We start from the raw sequence: 19397 nt of genomic DNA on the forward strand, positions 1-19397 counted from the left end.
TTTGCAGTGGAGAAGCCAGCAGCTGAGAGCTACCCAGCACATCATAACGGGCCCCTCTGGTTCAGCCCAGGCCTGTCTGGCTGTGGTGCTGCCTCAGGCTGAGGTGGGTGTTTATGGGAAATGACTGACTGAGTTTATCTAGGAGCCTGGCAGCAAAGAAAGGTCCCCTTGGATGACCTCGGCTAGGGAGCCCACCAGAGACGAGATGGAGAAATGGGCAACCCACACTGCAGACATTTCTCTCTGCCTCACGGGTCTGAGCTCCAGGGAGCTGTGGGGGCAGCTCTGGGTGGCGGCTCCTCACCTGACCCGGGAGGCGGGTAGGGGGTCCTGGGCAGGGGATGCAGGGGGTGGAAGCAGACCTGGTGGTCAGACAGATATGGGAACACCAGGCCCAGAAACAGACTCAGATGTGGGGTGACTGATGTGCCACAAGAATGTCTAATTATCTCAAGGGAGGAGGGACAGCCTTTTAACAAATGGTGCAAACACAACTGTACAACCACAGGGGACACCAGGCCTCTTGACCCTGACCTCATGCCATACGGATGGATTCTCTCAGGATGCATCACAGACCTAGAGTGAACGTCAGCACTATGCCAGCTACGGAAGCAGCCCCGGGAGAAGTGGGAACTCTTTCGAGGCTGACGGGAGGGGTTCGGCCCCGCAGCTGAGCTGCATGTGAGCCTGCGGACGGTGAAACCAGAGCCCACAAGCTGAAAGGCGTGGGCAGCCCTGAGAACATGCACGCTCCCCACCAGCAGGGCACGCGGTCAGTCACTGGCGCGGCGGCAGCTGCAGTGGCCTGAGCGTGTCATCCGAGGCCACTGGGAGGGCAGGAGGAAGCACAGTTTCCGGATCAGGCCCAGGCTGTGTGGCTCAGTGGTTGCGCACTGACCCATGAACTAAGAGGTCGCTGGTTCAATTCCGGGTCAGACTGTCCCCACTCCAGGCTGGGCATTCACAGGTGGGAGGATGTCACTCTAAACATCAATTGGTCTGTCTGAGCTAATACATGCCCCATGCACCGACCCTCCCCCCCCCCCCCCCAATATCCCAGGCCCCTGGGGCCACGTCACCATTTCAAATAAAGCAATTAGAAATTTCCTCATTTGAAGAGAAGTTTTTCATCTGATAAGTGGTTATTGAAAAAACTAAATTCTGAGATCTACGTCCGTTCCAATATGCAGTCTGAGGCCTTCCACGTCAAAATGCACGATGCTGTCACAACGCTCAAGCAGAAAAGAGCCCCATCCCACTTCCTCTCCACGCGGGAGAGACAGGCTGCAGGCAGGACAAACAACCGGCCCTGGCTCCTCGCCAGGGCGCACATATGCTGGGGCATCTGATTTGGACAGGGCACTCGAGTGGCAAAGGCAGCTCGAGCCTCCCCCTGGGCAGGCACCTCCCTACGCTGCCCAGATCTCTAGGCTCCAGCACTGTGCTTTGGAAGGTTCTTAGTGGACTGGGCTCACGTCCAAAGCTGTGTGTGAGCAAAACAGCGTCGCTGCACTGTGAGCAGGGCCCACGGGCCCATCCCCCCGCAGCGCCTGCTGGAAGGAGTGCGCGCGGGGTCTTAGCCTGTGTGCAAAGGCAGGTGCTCATGGCCACGCTGGAGGCGAGCAGCGCCGATGCACGTATGTGAGCGTGTGCCGAGTTCCCCCGTCTGTGGGTGCGTGTGTGCACAGCATGGCGGTGCAGGCCCGATGCCTTCAGCTGGGAGCATATGCTGTGCGTGCCGGCAGGACTGAGTGTCCTCGGCAGCAGCCCAGGCCGAGGAGGTGGAGGCGGGAAGACTCAGGGCAGCACTGTAGTCACAGGGTATGGAGATGCCTGGAAAGGCCCCTGGCCTGGCCAGTGGGGCGGCTCCTCCACGCTCCTCCTTCCTGCCCTCATCTCAGGCCCAGTGCACGGAGCAGAGGGGGCCGGAGGGCACCTCACTTATGTCCGTGGGAGAGACACCAGCCTTGCAGGGCTGTCCTGTGGCCTGTGGCTGTCCTGTGGCCTGCTGGCTGCACAGCGGGCCCAAGCAGAGGCCTTGATCAAAGCCACATGTGGTTGGCAAAGCCCTGCCTCTGAGGGATTTCAAGCCATGCAAGCAGGGCTGGACTCGTTTAACACTGCAGCTCGCTGACCACCGCAGCATCCGCTGCCTTCCTCTGGGGCTCGCTTCCTCTCTCAGGAAGGAGTCAGACACTGCCCTGGAGGGAGGTCCCACCAGACAGAAGACTCCAGGGACCTTCACCGCTAACTTCCTGAGCTGTTGTTTTTATTATTGGGATGAAATTTCATTCGGAACGATCGCACTTAGCCCAGTCACCCTGTTGTGCAACCACCACCTCTAGCTAGTTCCGAACCATTTTCATCACCCTGCTATGGACTGAATGCTGGTGCCCCCCTAGGTTATGATGTTGAAGCCCTAACCCTTACGTGTGACTGTGAGTTGGGGATGGGTCCTCTATCACAGAAACTGGGGTTACATGAGGTCATATGGGTGGGGCCCTCATCAGACGGGATTAGTGTCCTTACAAGAAGAGACACTGAGAACTCGCTCTCTCTCCTTACTAGGAAAGGCCATAGCAAAAAGGGAGCTGCCTGCAAAGAAGAGGGGAGCTCTCACCAGACACCAACCTACTGGTACCTTGATGCTGGACTCCCAGCCTCCAGAGCTGTGATAAGTTAAATTTCTGCTGTTTAAGCCTATTTTTTACTGTTACAGCAACCCACGGAGACGAATACACACCCTCCACCAGAAGAAACCCCATGCTCATTAAGCAGTTACTCCCCATTCCCTTTTTTCCCTAAACTCTGACAACCACCATTCTGTCTTACAAATTTGTCTGTCCTGGACATTTCACATAAATGGAATCATATAATATGCAACCTCTGTGTCTTGCTTCTTGCACTTCATCCACATAGTAGTATGGGTCAGTACTTCATTCATTTTTATGGCTGAATAATCCCATCCTATATCCATATATCCAATGTGGACATAACGTAATTTGTCCGTCCATTCATCCCTTGATGGACATTTGGGTTGTTGCTAACTTTTGGCTCCTGTGATTGGGTGCTATGGACATTCGTGGGCAGGTATTTGTTTGAGTATCTGCTTTCAGTTCTTTGGGGTCTAAGCCTGTGAGAGGAACTGCGGGGTCACAGTAATTCTAGGCTCAGTTTTCTGAGGCACTGCAAGCTGTGTTTCTACAGTGGCTGCACAGCTACATTCCCACTTGCAGGCCCAAACGCTCTGTAACAAGGCAGAGCAGAGAAGGCGCCATCTTCCTTCCACCAGGGATCCCTGTGTGGCTGGGAGTGTGGGCTGAGTCTCCCCAGCCCAGGTCCCACCCAAGGAGGTCTGGACTGTCGCAGCTGGAAGGGGAGGGGGGCCTGGGCCTCAGGCCCACAGGGGAGAATTCTAAACAAGCGGCCAGGTGCGGAATCCTCTCACACCCAGGTTCCTACCAGCCTGCCCTCAGAAAGGGAAGCAGGTGCGGCATCTGGGGGCTGATGCCCAGCTACCAGGGGCCAGGGCCGAGGAGGCCCAGCATATGGCAGGAGGCCCTTGGCCATGAGAGAGAAAACAATGTGGAAGTGCTAGCCTTGAGCATGCGTGCCCACACCTGGGTCACGGGTGCCCACCTTGAGCATGCATGCCCACACCTGGGTCACGGGTGCCCACTTTGAGCATGCATGCCCACACCTGGGTCACGGGTGCCCACCTTGAGCATGCATGCCCACACCTGGGTCACGGGTGCCCACCTTGAACCATAAATGCCCACACCTGGGTCACGGGTGCCCACCTTGAACCATAAATGCCCACACCTGGGTCACGGGTGCCCACCTTGAACCATAAATGCCCACTGTGAGCCAGGCCTATGGAGACTTCCCCGCCAATGGGCCCATGGCAATAATCAGTGATTGGTGAAAAGGGACTCCCCCCCCCCCCCACTGTCTCCTCTTCCTCCCACTCCCATCGCTGTCCTCCCCACTCACCCTTCCTCCTGTGCGGCCAAGGAGTTCTGAGAGAGCTTAGCTAAGTTCTTCGCATATTCTTCTTCAATCTTTATCCTGCGAGGGGAGAAAACCCAACAGGTCAGCTCCCCAGTGCTAGTTGGTGGGTCCAACCTACAGCCCTGCTGCTTAATAACCGTGTAAAGGAACCCACTAGACCATATGCTCTGAGAGTGTGTGGCTCTTGTCTGTCTGGCACACAGGAGGTGCTTAGTATGAATGAATGAATGAATGTGCAAAATTGTCCGAACCTCCCTGTCTGCTCATCTGCAAAATGGGCTATTCCCAGCTGTCTACCGGGTCGTGAAGATGCACAGCTGCCATCTGCACAGATCCTGACACGGGGCTGGACACAGGGAGACCCTTAAACGGGTGAATGTAACTCATGATGGACCACCGTGCTGGATGCCCAGTGCTGTCCTTCCCCTGCCAGCCCCAGAGTTCTGGGTTTAGACCCTCCAGGGTGGCATCGGCCCTTCAGAAACAGAATAGAACTGCTCCTTATCGTCTCCCTGCCCCCAATGCCTCTCACGGCCAGGCCTGCAGGGCACCCGTGTTTCCATGGAGACCAGGCGGTGCCCAGAGCTGGCTGATGCCACTTCCCCAGAGAGGGAAGTCGCCTTGGACTTTGCTTGCAGCAGACAGGCCCTTGACACACTTTCAAGGCAACTCTCCCGGGAGCGTCCTGGATCGTCTGGCGCCGCTGCATGCAATGTGCGGTGGCGGTACTGCGCCCTGGTCCATCCCTCGGCAAACAGGAGAGCCCCAGAGACGCTCGGGGCGGCAGCACGTGCTTCTCAAGGGCCGCGAGGGTGTCCGCAGGGCGGCCTACCACGTCCCAGGGCAGTGTCTGAGTGATGCTGGTTCCATGGCGTGGCGCTGAGAGGCCCACAGCCTGCTCCTTCTCGCACTGCTTTGCTGCCAGTGCCACCTCTGGCTGGTCTTGGGGTCTCACTGCTCCCTCCCATTCACTCTGCCTGAGCCCCTGAGCTCCCAGGATGACCGGCCGGCCAGCCTGCAGCCCCCAGCCTGTGACCAAGAGATCGCTCTAGAAAGCAGATCAAACCACGTCATACTCCAGACTGCAAATCTCCCCGGGCTCCCCATGACATCCAGGCGCGAGGCCCGTCTGCTTCAGCATGTCACAGCCACAGCCACAGCCACAGCCACAGCCACAGCCGGGGCCAGTGCCAGCACCCGCCTCACCCCCACGCCTGCCAGCTTCCTACACTGAGGCCAGAGCAAAGCCCTAGCCCTCGGCCCCTGGCCCGCACGCTCCCGCCTGTGCCTTGCTGCCCCTCTCCTGGCTCTGAGGCTCCTGATGTGACCCCAAGATGGACCGAGAGAAACTGTGTGTCTCAGGAAAGACCAGCGCTCTCAGACTGTAGGCTCAATTCATTTGCCAACACGACACCTTTATGACAGCATAAACCATAGTGTGCTCAAACTTCGGCTTTTACAGCCATCTTCCTACTCGCCTGTTTTATGCTGTTGTTTTCTTGCTCCTGAGCTACCCAAGCTCTCAGTTCTCTGCCGGTTTAACGGGTCATAAAATAAAGATTTCATTATACAAACAGAAAACGGGGCTCCGAAGGAAAAGAGGTGTTTTAAGATGCTACAGAATTATTACTCAATAGTTGTTGTTATAATTAAAAAATAAAAAGTGTATAAATAAATAAATATAGTGTAAATATATTGCCATTTACTAAATATTTCCAGTGTATCTGGGAAACTCCGGATAGAAAGCTGTGTGTGTGTGAGCACACGTGTGTATGCGAGCACACATGCATGTGAGAGCATACATGTATGTCTGAGCACACGTGCATGTGTGCAGGCACACGTGTGTGAGCACATGCAAACATGTGTGGGGGTAAGGTGCATGTGGTGGTGGCTGTGTGAGGTCTGTGGGTGTGTGAGGTGCGCTTAACGGGGTTTCCGAACTTGGAGGGGACAGAAAAGGAACTTTGTCTTTTTATAGCTTTTCATCTTTCCATCCGGGCCAATTCACTGTCTCCTCCCCTGTGTTCATCTGAACCACTATTCTAACCCCTGCACTTCCTTTCCAAAAGCACCTCACCTGACTCTCCCATTACCCTGAGCTCCTGAGGTGGGGGGGGGGGGGTTCTGTAAGCCCAGGTCCAGGACACAGATTTGGTTCCAAGATTAACTGGAAGGTAACATTCTCCTTTTTCTCACGCTAAGGGGCGGTGCTCCGAATGGGGGCCATGGAGGTAGAGGAGCGGAGCAGCCTGTGTGGGGACAGCAGGGAGTGGTGGAGACTGTGGCGAACTGGGAACACATGCTCCCCCTCTGGCTGCGGCCACTCAGCTCCAGCCAGTGCCACCTGAGAGATGCCGAGCCACCGCTGCCAGACTTTCCTGCTTTCTCCAGAAACGCCAGACTTTAATGTAAAAGCCGACCATCTTAACAAATGGTCGTTCAAACCTTTAAAAACAGGACACAGGCCAGAACCACACATGGCCCGAGGGCCGTGAGTTGTGTGGTTCTGGTCTCATGCTCCCTTTGGTGCTAACTGAGCCCAGCGCTGGGGTGCAGGCTCACCCCTGCCACTCACTCCCCTCAGGCTAAGGGGCCACCGGAGGCCCTGTCACCAGTGCCCTGAGCTGGGGGGTGGGGGGGCTCACCTCTCCCGAATGAATTCCGACATCTCCTTCTGCATCTGCTTGCCCTTCAGTTGTTTCTGAAGCAGCAATTCAAACCCAGCCACATTGCCGTTGCCCTGGGGGTCCTTCTTATCAGCCTAGAAAGGAAGCAGAGTAGGAGCTTCAGTGATGGGGCGCGGGGGGGTGGGGGGGTGGACACCTGGGAACCCTGCCCGCAGCCTGAGAGGGAGGACTGGGGCGGCCTTGGCCGCCTGACCCGTGCGTGTCTCCTGGTGCCCCGCTCCCACGGGCCCTCTGATGCGTAAGCCACCCCAGCCCCTCCCCCCCGCCCTTCAACCGCCCAACCTGGAAAGCAGAGGAAGGGCAGGTGGCCGAGAGCACAGGCTCTGATCCCCAAGGGCCCATCCCTTCCAACCAGGGGCTGCCGAGGCTGGCGGGCCCTCGGGGGGGGGGGGGGGTCCTGGCATCCTGACTCTAAGCTGCGACCGTCTGTGACCTTGGGGTCCTCTGTCCCTAACACTACCCCATCCCATCTCCTGTCAGCTTCTTGCACTGGCCGGGCAGTGCCATCTTCCAATGCACCTTCACCAAGGGTCAGAGAGGCCTCTGAGAGAAGCTGGATTGGAGGAGGCCAGAGTGGACGAGGGCGGGCGCCCGGGCTGACATCAGCGGGGTGGTCTCAGGAGCAAGTCTCCAGCCCCAGCTGTTCGCCTGGGATGAACCACATGTGGAAATGGCCGAGCACAGTGCTCAGCAGAGACTGCGTGCTCAGTGAACGGCAGCTACTAGGAGCTCCTTTCAAGTAAAAGTCAGGACTCAGAAAAGATGGCAAGTCAATGACATGGAAACTTAGTACCCAATTCATTTTGCAAGCAATTCTCTTAAAGTTTCAAAATTAGGTTTAGCTGTGTTTGGCCTGCACTTTCTCAAGGACGCCTGGGCCTCCCTTTCCTGCCGCCCCCCGGCCCACCTCCTGCCTGCTGCCTGCTGCCTGCTATGGCCTTCCCTGCGGGACATTCATCGGGCACCTGCCCTCACAGCTCTGGGAGCTGCCCAGGTCCTGGGTATGCCTCCTCCATCACAGCCTTTACCACCAGGAACCAGGGTCAAACGCTTTGGTATTTAACGGAAGGAGTTAAAAGTACGGCCTTTGACCTCACAGAGGTGCGGGCTCAGCTCAGCCACTGCGTGACCCGGTCAGGGCTTCCCCATCCTCAGGCCCCGCCCCTTAAAAGGGAACGGGTTGCACCTCTAAGACCCCAGAATGGACACTTTAGGAGAGGGGAAGGGGAAGGGGTGGTGATGCCCAGCCAGCATGGCTCAGTGGTTGAGGTGAGTGTCGACCTATGAACCACGAGGTCACGGTTGATTCCCGGCCAGGGCACATGCCTGGGTTGCGGACTCGATCCCCAGTGTAGGGTGTGCAGGAGACATCCGATTGATGATTCTCTCTCATCATTGATGTTTCTCTCTCTCTCTCCCTCTCCTTTCCTCTCTGAAATCAGTAAAAATACTATATAATGAAAGGAGTTTGTCTGGAGTTCGATCAGGGGGTGGGGCCAGCTGGGGGAAGGGAGGGAGTACCCAGGTGTCAGCGGCAGCTGCTAGGGACCCTACCAGTGCACGAATTTCATGCACTGGGCCTCAAGTATAAAAGAAAAGAAAATGCCCAAGACTTCTAACCAGTTTCTGAGGAGCTGGACTGTGCATTTGTCAAGAGATGCTGACTTGTGGAAAAACACACATAACATGAATTTACCATCTTGACCATTTTTAAGTGTGTAGTTCAGTGGCACTAAGTATTCACATTGTACAACCATCACCACCATCATCTCCAGAACTTTTCTTTGTCTTGGGAAAGGGACACTTTGTCCCCATTGAACAATTTGCAAAGGTCCTGGAACCCCAGAATCTGGAGCTCGCTACACATCCTTAAGCCCAACCTCCTGACTTCGACGGAAACAGAGAAGCCCCGGGGTGAGGCACGTGTCCCCGGTTGCCCACAAGTGACAGAGCAGGCCTGGAGCCCAGATTCCTTCCCTGGAGTGGACTCTAGTCTCCTGCCTTTACCCAGCAGCAGAGAAAGGGACCACCCAGCTTACCTGCTTTCTGCCCGGGTTTCCGTGTTGCCACGAATGAAAACCCTATCAATTCTCTGAGCCTTATGGGACATTCTGGACTCCAGAGGGTCTTAAGTCTCCCACCAGTCCATTAGGTTTCAACAGGAGAGGCCCCTCTGCTTTGAGCTCAAGGCCCTTCATGCTCCCCGCCTCCCCCGGCCAGGGGTTCACTCTTGGTCCTTGGGGCCACAGTGTGGGGGAAACCGAGGCACCGCTTACCCAGAAATAGTCGCAATAGCTCCACTCGGTCGGTTTCAGCAGCTGCTGCTCGGGCATCGTGTCCGGGTGAGGGAACGTCACACAGTTGATCTGCAGGCACAGGACGGGGAGAAACGAGGCTGAGGGCTGGGAGGCTGGGAGGCTGGGAGGGCTCTGCTCCCAGACACAGCGCTGCAGAGGCGCCGGGAGGGTCAGCGTGAGGGAACGCACACGGGATCTCAAGATGCTCCAGGGCCAACATGTCAAATGGGGGCACCAGTACTCACCCCCCCCCCCCCCCCAGAGGGCTGCCCTTGGTACAAACTCTCTGGAGGGCGGACTGACAGCATCTATCAAAACTGCCAACATCAGAGCCTTCGGCCAGCGAGTGCACTCGAAGAGTCTATCCTACGGGTGCGTTTCACAGGTGTGCACGCGGCAGGGTGCCTCCCCCCAGCACCCTCTGTAACAGCAAAAGGCTGGACACAGGTCCTCTGTCCACCAGCAGGGGGTGGGTAAGCAAAGCAGGAGACAGGCGGGCATCCAGAGAAGTGGCTTCTAAGCAGGGGGTGTCAGGACAGACTGAGTGGGGAGGGGAGGGAGCAGGTGCAGGATATGACTGTATGCCACCATTTGTGTTAAAGGGGAGGCATATACACCTTTGGTTATTTACCCATGGAATACCCCGGTGGCCAATAACACCGTTTGCTCCCGGGGAAAGGAGTTCTGTGGCTGGAGGTCAGGGGTGAAGAGTCACCTTGTGAATTCGATCTCACACAATGTATTCTACGAACAGAGAGGCTGCGGTGCTAACCCGGGAGCCTGCTGGACAGTGCGGTGCAGATGCTGGGATGGGCTCAGACCCTGGCTGAGCTGGCCCCGCAGCCCTGCTCTCCCTGCCTGGCCGAGTGGCTTTCTACTGCTCTTGCTGATGTCGCGTCCAGCCGGGACCCCTCCATGGAGCCTGGTCCCTCCCATGAAGCCCGGTCCCTCCCATGGAGCCGGCTAATTTGTGCTCCTTGTGGGAGTCGCAGAGTCCCACCAGGCCTGAGCCCCGCCCTGTCCGTCTTTAACCCCTCACTGCACCCAGCTGCTGAAGTGGAACTGCACACGGTCAAGGTAAGAACAGTGCAGAAAAGCCCCAGGCTTCGAACAGAGGCACAAACTCCGAGGCCAGGCAGCTCACACAAGGGAGGTGCCCTGTGTCAGGGACTGCAGCTCAGGGCGGGGCAGGAAAGACCAGCCTCTGCTTCCGGAAGGGGTGGGGGTCTACGGAGCTCCATCTGAGCCCAAGGGGCGGACTGCTCTCACCCCCACCAACTGTCATCAAGACAGAGTGAGGAGCCCATCCTTGTCAGGTTATGCGATGACCGAGGAGCTTCAAATCGGGAATTTGATGTGAAGTGTCTCAGTTTTGAAATGTTGGCCAGTGAATCCAAGGCTGAGAGTTATGATGTCAACAATAATGTAGGCAAGCCACCCCCTCTGCCCGCTGGGTCAGGCCCGTGGGCCCCAGCCATGGCCTGTTCCAGGGGCGGGAGGGCGGCTGGAAGTAAATCCACCCCCCCCCACACACACACACACACACACACACACTCCCCTGCCCTGCTGGCTGCTGGGGGCCAGGCCTCGCTTACAGTCCTGCAAGGAGAGCGTGGGAGAGTCCAGACAAGAGAAGGAGCCCCTCCCCCCAGAAATGGGGCTGAAGTCTGGGCGAGATTCCCACCCTGAAGGAAGCATGACAGGCAGGAAGGATCAGGGGCACGCATGGCCCAAACATCCCTGGTGACGAGCGGCACTGAATCCCACCAAGACCAACGTGGAGGCTGAGGCACCCCCCGGGGCGGGGCGTTTTCTTCCAATGCTGCTCCCACAGGGACCCCAGGTGCCAGCGGCCTGCGGGGCCAGCTTGGGGGAGGGCCAGCCTCTCCATGCCCAGGAGCGGGCAGCAGTCCCCAGGCCCCCTTTTCGGGCTTCTACCCCAAGGTGTGCTCATGGCTCTGGCGACCCCTGTGACAGGGTCTCTCTCTCAGCAGCCATGGAAACGAGGGATGGATTCTGAAGTCTCCAACAGTCCTCACTTCACGTGTTTCAACAAAGCATGGTGATCACAGTCCATCTTTATTTTACTTAATAATGCTGTCCGTGAAAATGTCACCCACATTTAATGATACGTTAGCTGACATTGGATTGAGGACTAAGAATCACGGAACTCAGAGGCTGAAGGCACTGGGGGTGGGACCAGCGTCTTCTCTAGTGCTGGGTCGGGATCTGGAAGGCAAGGGGTCGGCCTGTGGCCCTGGAGCAACCACTGAAGGAGAGTGAGCTGAGTTGGGGGGAGGGAAGGGGGAGGTCAGGGAGGATAAGGCCTCCTCCCTCGGTGGCTTCTGCCACTCTGTGGGGACACTGGTCCTGGGATGGACTGGCCCGGGGCCCCCAGGTGGCTGCTCCTGCCTCTGTCAACTCCCAGCTCTCCCAGGGGGGCTTCTCCGCAGCCTCAGAGCCCTGCGCCCCCTGGTGGGCATCTCAGGAACTGCACCGGCTGGGAGGCAGTGCTGATGAATGCCTCCTGCAATTCCCGGGGAGCCCTCACCCAGGCGCCCTGCCAAGAGCTTCGCAGGGATTCTCACTTCATCTTCCCAGGAGCCCCACGGGCTGGGCAACACTGGCCTCGTTCGATGTGAGGAAGCGGAGGATTGCCCAGGTACGGTATTTGAATGCAGAGGATGACAGCAGAGCTCGCCCCTCAACCACCCTGCTGGCTGCTCAGCGGACTCCTGCACGTCCACGTGCCACGTGGACGGTACGAGGAGGGCGCACGCGGCTCGACCCTCCCAGCACCCTGCACGTGTGCATTTGTAATCACACTTCCCGTGACAGTTCATTTCCCTTCTCTCTTCCTGCTCTCTCCCGCGTGCCTGGCCCAGCTGGGCACCTGGCAGGGGCTCAGTGCTTCCCGGGGTGATGACTGGAGGCTGGAAACAGCAGGTATAGTCCCTGCCCTCACGCTTTTACAGCCCCGTGAGGAAGGGATACACAGAATAAGTAACTGCAGTACTTTGGGAGGAATCTACCTCTGGGTGAGCATGGGGCGCTGGGGCTGCTTGAAGGGGAGGGATATTGGAGGGAGTGATATTCGGTAATACAAGTGGGGTCAAAGGGGGCGGGGATGGGAGAGGTGAAGAGTGTGGCAGGGAGGGAAAGGGCCCGGGGTCTGAGGGTGCCCTGCACGGCTGCCGGGGAACGTGCTGCTCTGTGGCCGGGATCACAGTCAGGGAGCAGACAACACTGAAGCCAGAGGGGACCTGTGGCATGGGGTGGGGTGGTGTGTGTGTGGGGGGGTTAGGGGCACGGGAGCATCTGGCTGGGGACTCTCAGGTGAGCCATCCGCTGCAGCACGGAGGACACACAGGAAGGAGCACGCGGCCGACCTCAGCCACCCGGGAGGCCCCGCAGTGACCAGGGGGCGTGGCCGTGGCGGTGGCTCGGAGCAGCGCAGTCAAGTGGAGAAGCGGAAAAATGCGGGACAGACTTCGCAGACAGACTGCACACTACCATGAAGTGAGCTCAGCGACTGTCCACTGGGCGCTGTCCCCTCCCCTGCCCCGGGGCACCTGGCGACCTGGAGACACTGTTGGTGGTCACACCTGGGGGGGGGGGGTTGCTGCTGGCACCTGGTGGGGAGAGGCCAGGGATGCTGGTAAACACCCTATAATACACAGGGCGACTCTGCACCCTGCCAGCCCACCTCCGGCCTGAGGTGAACGGCAGCCACAGACCCAGGTCAAGTCGGGGGCTCTGCCAGTCCCCCCACCCTCAGTTTCCCCAGCAATCATTCCCCAGGGTTGAGTGTTTACCTAAAACCCTGGGGGTGTTGGTTACAACCTAAACCTTCCTGCCGGGCCCCCGAGAGATGAACTGTAGTCTAAGGTCCCACGGAGGGACCCTGCATTTTAACACGCATCGCAGCGGCCTCAGGTGCCCACCTCACTTGGCAGCCTGGCTCCCGAGAAGCGGGAAGCGCTGAGTTGGGTAGGCGGGAAGCGGGAGGGGAGGCACCGGCAGAGATGGGCAAGGTGTGCTGGCCAGAAGATCCTGGCCCCGCACCACCCCCCCCCCCCCCCCCCCTCGCCAGGGCCTGAGGCCCGGCTCCAAGCAGCACCGCAGGGAACGAGGCCCATCTGCTGGCCTGGGCACCGGCACCGAAGGCCCGCCAGGCAACGTGGGGCGGCCCCATTCTGCTTCCGGCTCTTCATTTCTCCTTTTCACTTACCTTCTACAATTCCACCCCCCCCCCCCATCCTTCTCCCTCTCTCCCCCATTTCTGGAAACTTCTGGGAGTTCCCGCTCTGCTCCAGCACTCTAGGCATTTTGTGGCAATTTGAAGATTTGCCCTTGAAGTCTGCCCATGCCCTGCCCTGCCCCATCAGCTCCAGGAACAAGGCAGCTGCTGATGACCGGTCCATTGGGGCTGAGCCACCCTGCCCACCCAGGAGGCAATGTCCACTGTCGGGGGGGGGGGGTGGGGGCAGGTTGGGTGGTGGCAACAGCACAGGTCTGGAATCCTAATGGCTCCCAGCTGTGTGGCCTCGGGCGGGCTGTGGCTCTGTTCCCCAGTCTCCTCATCTGTAAACAGGGTGGTGAGAGTATGAACGTGCAGGGAGCACTCACCATGTGCCAGGCCCGTTTTAAGTGCTTTCCGCACGCGGACTCAGTCCTCACGCCGTCCCTATGGCACGGATACCCACCACCTCCCACTGCACAGACGTGGACACTGAGACACAAAGACACAGGGGGCCCTGCCCCAGTCCGCTGTGCAGCAGACAGGCCGGCACCGCACACTCTGGCTTCAGAGCCCAGGTTCACGATCACCACACGACGCTGGTCCCCGCGCCCCCGCCTCAGTGCGTGGAGGCGAAGTGAGCCGCTCTGAACACGGCTTATGCATTAGAAACGCACACAAGAGTGGCAGCAATGATTGCCGTTATTGTTTGCCTAACCATTTTCCCTTCCACGCAGGACTGTCAGCCTGCATGAGCCAGGGCGTGCACCCACTCCCGGCTTCACCGCGGTGGGGGTGGCCAGAATGCTCAGAAGTGCGCGTGACGGAGCCCGAGAGTGAGCCCCGTTCCCAGCTCCGCTGCGCCTGTGTCAAAACGGCGGCACAGCGAGGACCACACTTCTCCCATTCCAAGGCCTTGGCTGTTTGAGCACCTGGGCACCTCACCTGCCCACCTGCAGGGGGCACTGCTGGCCAGCGCCCCTTTCCCAGGCACAGGGCTGAGGGGATGCTGCTCTTGGGGGCTTGCGGCTGCAGGAAGGGCTCTGGGAGGCGGTGTGGCCACTCCAGAGAGAAACCGCTTGCTTCCTGCCAGGAACTCCCAGGAACTCTATTCTTAGGGATCTTTCTCTTGCTTTTAACTCTGACATCTTCCAGAAGTTACCAGGCACAAACGCAACCCTGCCATGGCTGTAATTTACACGTCACGTCGCTTGCACAGAGCGCGGTCCACCCCCTCACCCACTCCCGCCCACCCTGCAGAAATGGCTCCTGCCTCATTCCAGCCTCCATCCTTCTCCTCACCGCACCCCCCGCCCCCCCCCCGCCAAGAGAAACGTGAGGGGTGACATCGACAGAAGGGGGGACCCACGGGGAACTCTGGCTGCATCCAAGCTTTGGAACTTCCCAGTTCTAGGCTGGGCATCCCTTCCACGCTCTGTCCACGTTGTCATGGCAACAGCCCATCTGTGGCCGAAAGCCCCAGTTTGCCGCCCAGCCGGTGAGCGCTCGGGGGGAGCCACTTACCGTGATGGTGTTCTCCTTGCTCTGCTTTTTGCCTGGCGACGAGGACCCCAGGTTCTGGAAGGAGAGATAAGAAGCATCGTCAGAGCTGTCCTCCATCCTGGACTCGCTCCCACTCCGGTCCCCTGAAGGCGGTGGGTTGGTGACAAGCGCGTGCTGGGAAGTTCGGGACGTTCGGCCTGCCGCTGACCCTAAGTCACCATCCTCTGGGAGAGGCGGCGGGAGTACCCCTGACCCCACTCTGCTCCTGTCTCCTGTGCCCTAGGCTGGAAGGCTGGGGGAACCAGGCGGCCTCCTCTTCTCTACGGTTTGGGAGTTAACCCTCAGCTGCCCTCTGCTGGTGAGCCGCTCCGTGTGCGCTTGCTGCCTGCACCTGCAGAATCCACTGGGGAGCAGAGGGTTAAGGCAGGAGGCAGGCTGCAGGCCACCACCTCCCGGCACAGGCACCAGGATGCCCAGCAACAGCTTCATGTGAACCTGGGGCAGACACATCCAGCCCTGTATCCATCCATCCATGCCATGTGCCCTGGGGCCCAGCCACCTCCCTGCTCCCCAGCCCCGGAGCAGCACGGATCTCAGCTGAAAGCCGTGGGTCAGTCTTCACTCAGACTTTAAATTGCCTGGTGTCTTCCCGCTGCCGGCAACCAAACCACTATCCCAGCCGAGGACGGTTCTGGGTCGGAACACGAGGAGGGCTGGCTGAAAACGCCACGAGAGCCTGGGAGCCTAAAGGGGGGGTCAGCTCTGGGTCTCGCGTTGCACTCGCAGCAGTGACATCAGGGAGTCGGTAGGGCCTCCAGGCAGGACGGCGGCGTCCACTCCCATCCCGAGCCACGCCCGGCCTGGCGCAGGCTCACCCCGAGGCACGCGTGTGGCCTTCGTGGGTGGGAGAGTCCCTATCCTTTCTCTAGTGGAGCGTAAGGAAGCGGCTGTCAGATTTTTCAGATAAAGTCCCAGAAAAGGCCTGGAGAGGCTTCTCCAGCAAGCCCCTGGGACCCGGCAGCCCCCCACCCACGGGGCGGGAATGACTTCTGGGGGGACAGAGGGGGGTCAGCCCGCCTCAGGGACGTCTCTGCTAACCCGGCAACACAGGGAGCTGCCAGAGTCCCTGCTCACGGTCTCCTCGGCCCCTCCCTCCCTCCCTCCCAGACCTACTCTGGCTGGTAACTAAAGTCAACTAATCAAACCACCCACCAAGACGGTCCAGATAAAAAGGGCCTCACAGGTCATCGCTCTCACAGACAAGAGAATGAACTCACTCGCCTTCGCATCCTGCCCAGTGATGTGACTTCTCTGAGCCTCAGTTTCACCATTTGTTACCGACGGTCCTCAGGCTTCAGGTGCATCAGAATCAACTGAGCCCCAGCCGTGTCTCCCAGGGCTCCCGGTCCCACAGGCTCGGGTGGGCTGGCGCTTCCCTGGGAGGCGCCCGGTCTATGTTCTGCCACTCCATCAGGCGCCCCACTGCCGGCAGCTCCTCCAGCTGCCCTCCCAGGACCTGGGGCAACAGCATGCTGGGGACCAATCAGCTTCTGCCCGTGTTTTTAACGCACCCACTCATCCAGCTCACCCACCCTGGACCCTCCCAAGTTATCAGTTCTGCCCGCGGGCACTTGCCAAAATGGGGCCGCCCAGGAGGAAGGCATGGCGGGCACCCGGGTGCCACTCTCCAAGGAGAGGAGACAGGAGCAGGGCCTCTTGAGGGTTCATTCGTGCGAGGCACGGGCCAAGCAAACACAACTGACCCTTAGCCAACACGGATTTGACCGCACGGGTCCGCCTGTACATAGATGTCCTTTTTCAATAAATATACGGTCTGCCCTCCTTATCCCAGGCCTCACACCCTCAGGTTCAAGCAGTATTTCTCATCTGTGGCTGGAAATCCACGACACAAATGCAGGCGAGCTGTGTGCACCCGTGGCCACGGCTCTGCGCCACTTTTTAAAAAATATATATATATTTTTTTATTGATTTTTTACAGAGAAGAAGGGAGAGGGATAGAGTCAGAAACATCGATGAGAGATTGATCAGCTGCCTCCTGCACACCCCCCAGTGGGGATGTGCCCGCAACCAAGGTACATGCCCTTGACCGGAATCGAACCTGGGACCCTTCAGTCCACAGGCCGACGCTCTATCCACTGAGCCAAACTGGTTCGGCTCTGCGCCACTTTATAGAAGGGACTTGCATAGGCGAGGGTTCTGGTTACCACTGGGTTCCTGGAACCAATCCCCCGTGGATACTGAGGGGCTGTGGATACTAGCAAGTTTGTGGGGAGTCAAAAGTTACATGTGGATTTTCGACTGTGCAGGGTCAGCGCCCTGACACACACACACACACACACACACACACACACACACACACACACCACCGCACCGTCCAGGCAGAACTGTCCCTGAGGGAGAAGGCGGAAGGGGTCTCTGGGGCAGGTTCTGCAGTTTGCAGGGCCTCCCTGTCGTCGACACCGGGTGCCCTCACTCCAGCCACCAGGAGGGCAGCGGCGTAGGCTCCGGCAGCCCTGGCCACAGCCTGCAGTCGGTGTCGGTGCCGAGGGGATGGCGACGAGGAGGACGAGGGGCGCCCTGGCAGCGGGAGGAAGCTCTGCCACCCGGGCTTGCTTATGAAGCGGAAACCAGGCTAAGCCTGTGGCACCAGCAAGTTCGAGGCATCACCTGCGCTTTACAAATGGTGGAACGGAGGCTGGCAGACACCGACGACTTGTCCACGGCCACAACGCACGTAAGTAGGGGACATCGGAAGCCAAGCCTGACTAACCCCTCCTCTGCCTCCCGCCATCTCTCCCCCTGAGACCGGGACCCTCTTGTTCTCCAGGTGTCTGCAGGGGTCAAAGATCTCCATCGCCCACAAGCACTGATTTTGGAACCACTGTGTCCAAGGCTCTGTGCAATGAGGCTCACACAGAGGTCACCTCCTCCCATGACTCGGGCCAGGACAGGAGGGCAGGTACTGGGACGTGGGGCGGGGGCGGGCGCTCTAAGTGTGGGTGTCAGCACCTTCCCATCTCCGTCCTTAGCTGTGCATCCCAGCCAGTGCTGGGTGGGGTCTCAGGCTCTCTGGGGTGGTCTCACGTTCTACGTTTGCAGCCGATGACTACTGTCCCAATGTCATCTACGTATACATAGAAACATGTCATATACATGCATCATATACACATACATGTAACACACACACACACACACACACACCCTGCAGCACTCCCCTGAAAGGGCCCAGAAGGAAAGACCCCTCAGTCACAGTGAGAACCCCTACTAGCTAAGGGTTGGTTTCTAAATGCTATTGCCACTAGAGGAACTCAGGCTCCTTGGGAAGTGGCCAATTCCAAAGGCCTGGGCCAGCCGGGAACACCTTATTCCAAAAATGATGTGATATAAATAAAAGGACACGGAGGCCAGTTTCCAGGGGCCCCCACAAGCCAAATTTGGGACAATCTGAACACGAATAGGAAAAACGACCACAAATGATTAACTCCAAAAGCGGTGATGGGCGAGGGGAGGGCAGCAGTCTTCACAGAAAAATGTATGAAGAATTAGCAAATCACCATTTGCAAACCCCAGTGTCAAAACAGACTCAGGCCTTGCTCACGAAGGATGCCCGACGCACTCGGTGACGACTGTCAGGGACCGGGATCCCCACACGCTCTCAGCCGATCACCCCGCAGACGGTGACAAATCACCAAGTCGGAAGGTGCCCCTGTGAAGGAGAAATGTGGCCATCGCCACACTGAGAGCTCACACTCGGCACCCCTGCAGGTGTGACCTGGGAGCGTGCGGCTCCAGACGTACACTGTGAGAAGCACGCAGCGGGCCCCGGGTGGCGTTGTGGCCAAGCGGCCGAGCCCGGGCCAAAGCATAAGAAAGCAATTGGACCAAGAATGAAGGTCCTTCTACAAGACAACCGACCTGGACTCCTTCCCAAAAAAGGCAACGTGAGGAAAGACAAAAGAACAAATGTGTAGGAAATATAAGAGAGACTAAAGTGATAATTCAGACAGAACATACTTCCATGCAATGGGATACCATTTGGCTATAAAAGAAAGAACGAAGGGCTGATACATGCTACAACATTAATGGACCGTGAAACGCTATGAGAGAAGCCAGACACAGAAGACCATATGGTATGACTCCATTGATGTGAAATCTCCAGAACAGGCAAACCTGTGGAGACAGGAAGTAGCTTAGTGGTTGCCTAAGGCTTAGGGGGGATTCTTTTTGGGGTGATGAAATATTCTAAAATTCATTGTGATGATGATGGTGCAACTTGGTGACTACTGCACACTAAAAACCAGTGCATTGGACACTTAAAATGGGTGAATTACGTGATATGTAAATTATATCTCAATAACGATGTCTTAGAAAGAGAAACTAAAGAGATAGAGCAACCAATATATCCAGGTGTGAGACCTGAATGGGCCCTGGACTGCGGAGAAAAGCAGGGATAAAAGCCATTTTGAGGGCAATGGTGAATTTGAATGTGGATTATATGCATCAGATGATATGACTGAATTAATGTGTCCTTAAGTGTGTTATTGATATTGTGGCTATGTCTTTCCCTTTGGACACATTATAAAACGTTTACAGTTAAAATGGTATGTCAGGAATTTGCTTTACAATAATCCCAGTGGG

The 19397-nt window shown here is 57.9% G+C and overlaps 1 protein-coding gene across 6 annotated transcripts in view; it reads right to left on the reverse strand.

Moving 5' to 3' along the window:
• Window positions 1-19397, reverse strand: part of GAS7 (growth arrest specific 7) — a 204752-nt gene that overhangs the window by 14413 nt on the left and 170942 nt on the right. For all 6 annotated transcript variants that reach the window (XM_036341608.1, XM_036341604.1, XM_036341609.1 and 3 more), the window contains 4 exons: window positions 14760-14813; window positions 8975-9064; window positions 6657-6772; window positions 3994-4068 (listed from right to left, as the gene is read on the reverse strand). In XM_036341608.1, the coding sequence (XP_036197501.1) occupies window positions 3994-4068; window positions 6657-6772; window positions 8975-9064; window positions 14760-14813 (335 nt within the window). The remainder of the gene's footprint in view (window positions 1-3993; window positions 4069-6656; window positions 6773-8974; window positions 9065-14759; window positions 14814-19397) is intronic.

Source organism: Myotis myotis, unplaced genomic scaffold (assembly GCF_014108235.1).
Source record: "Myotis myotis isolate mMyoMyo1 unplaced genomic scaffold, mMyoMyo1.p scaffold_m19_p_17, whole genome shotgun sequence".
Taxonomy (NCBI): Eukaryota; Metazoa; Chordata; class Mammalia; order Chiroptera; family Vespertilionidae; genus Myotis; species Myotis myotis.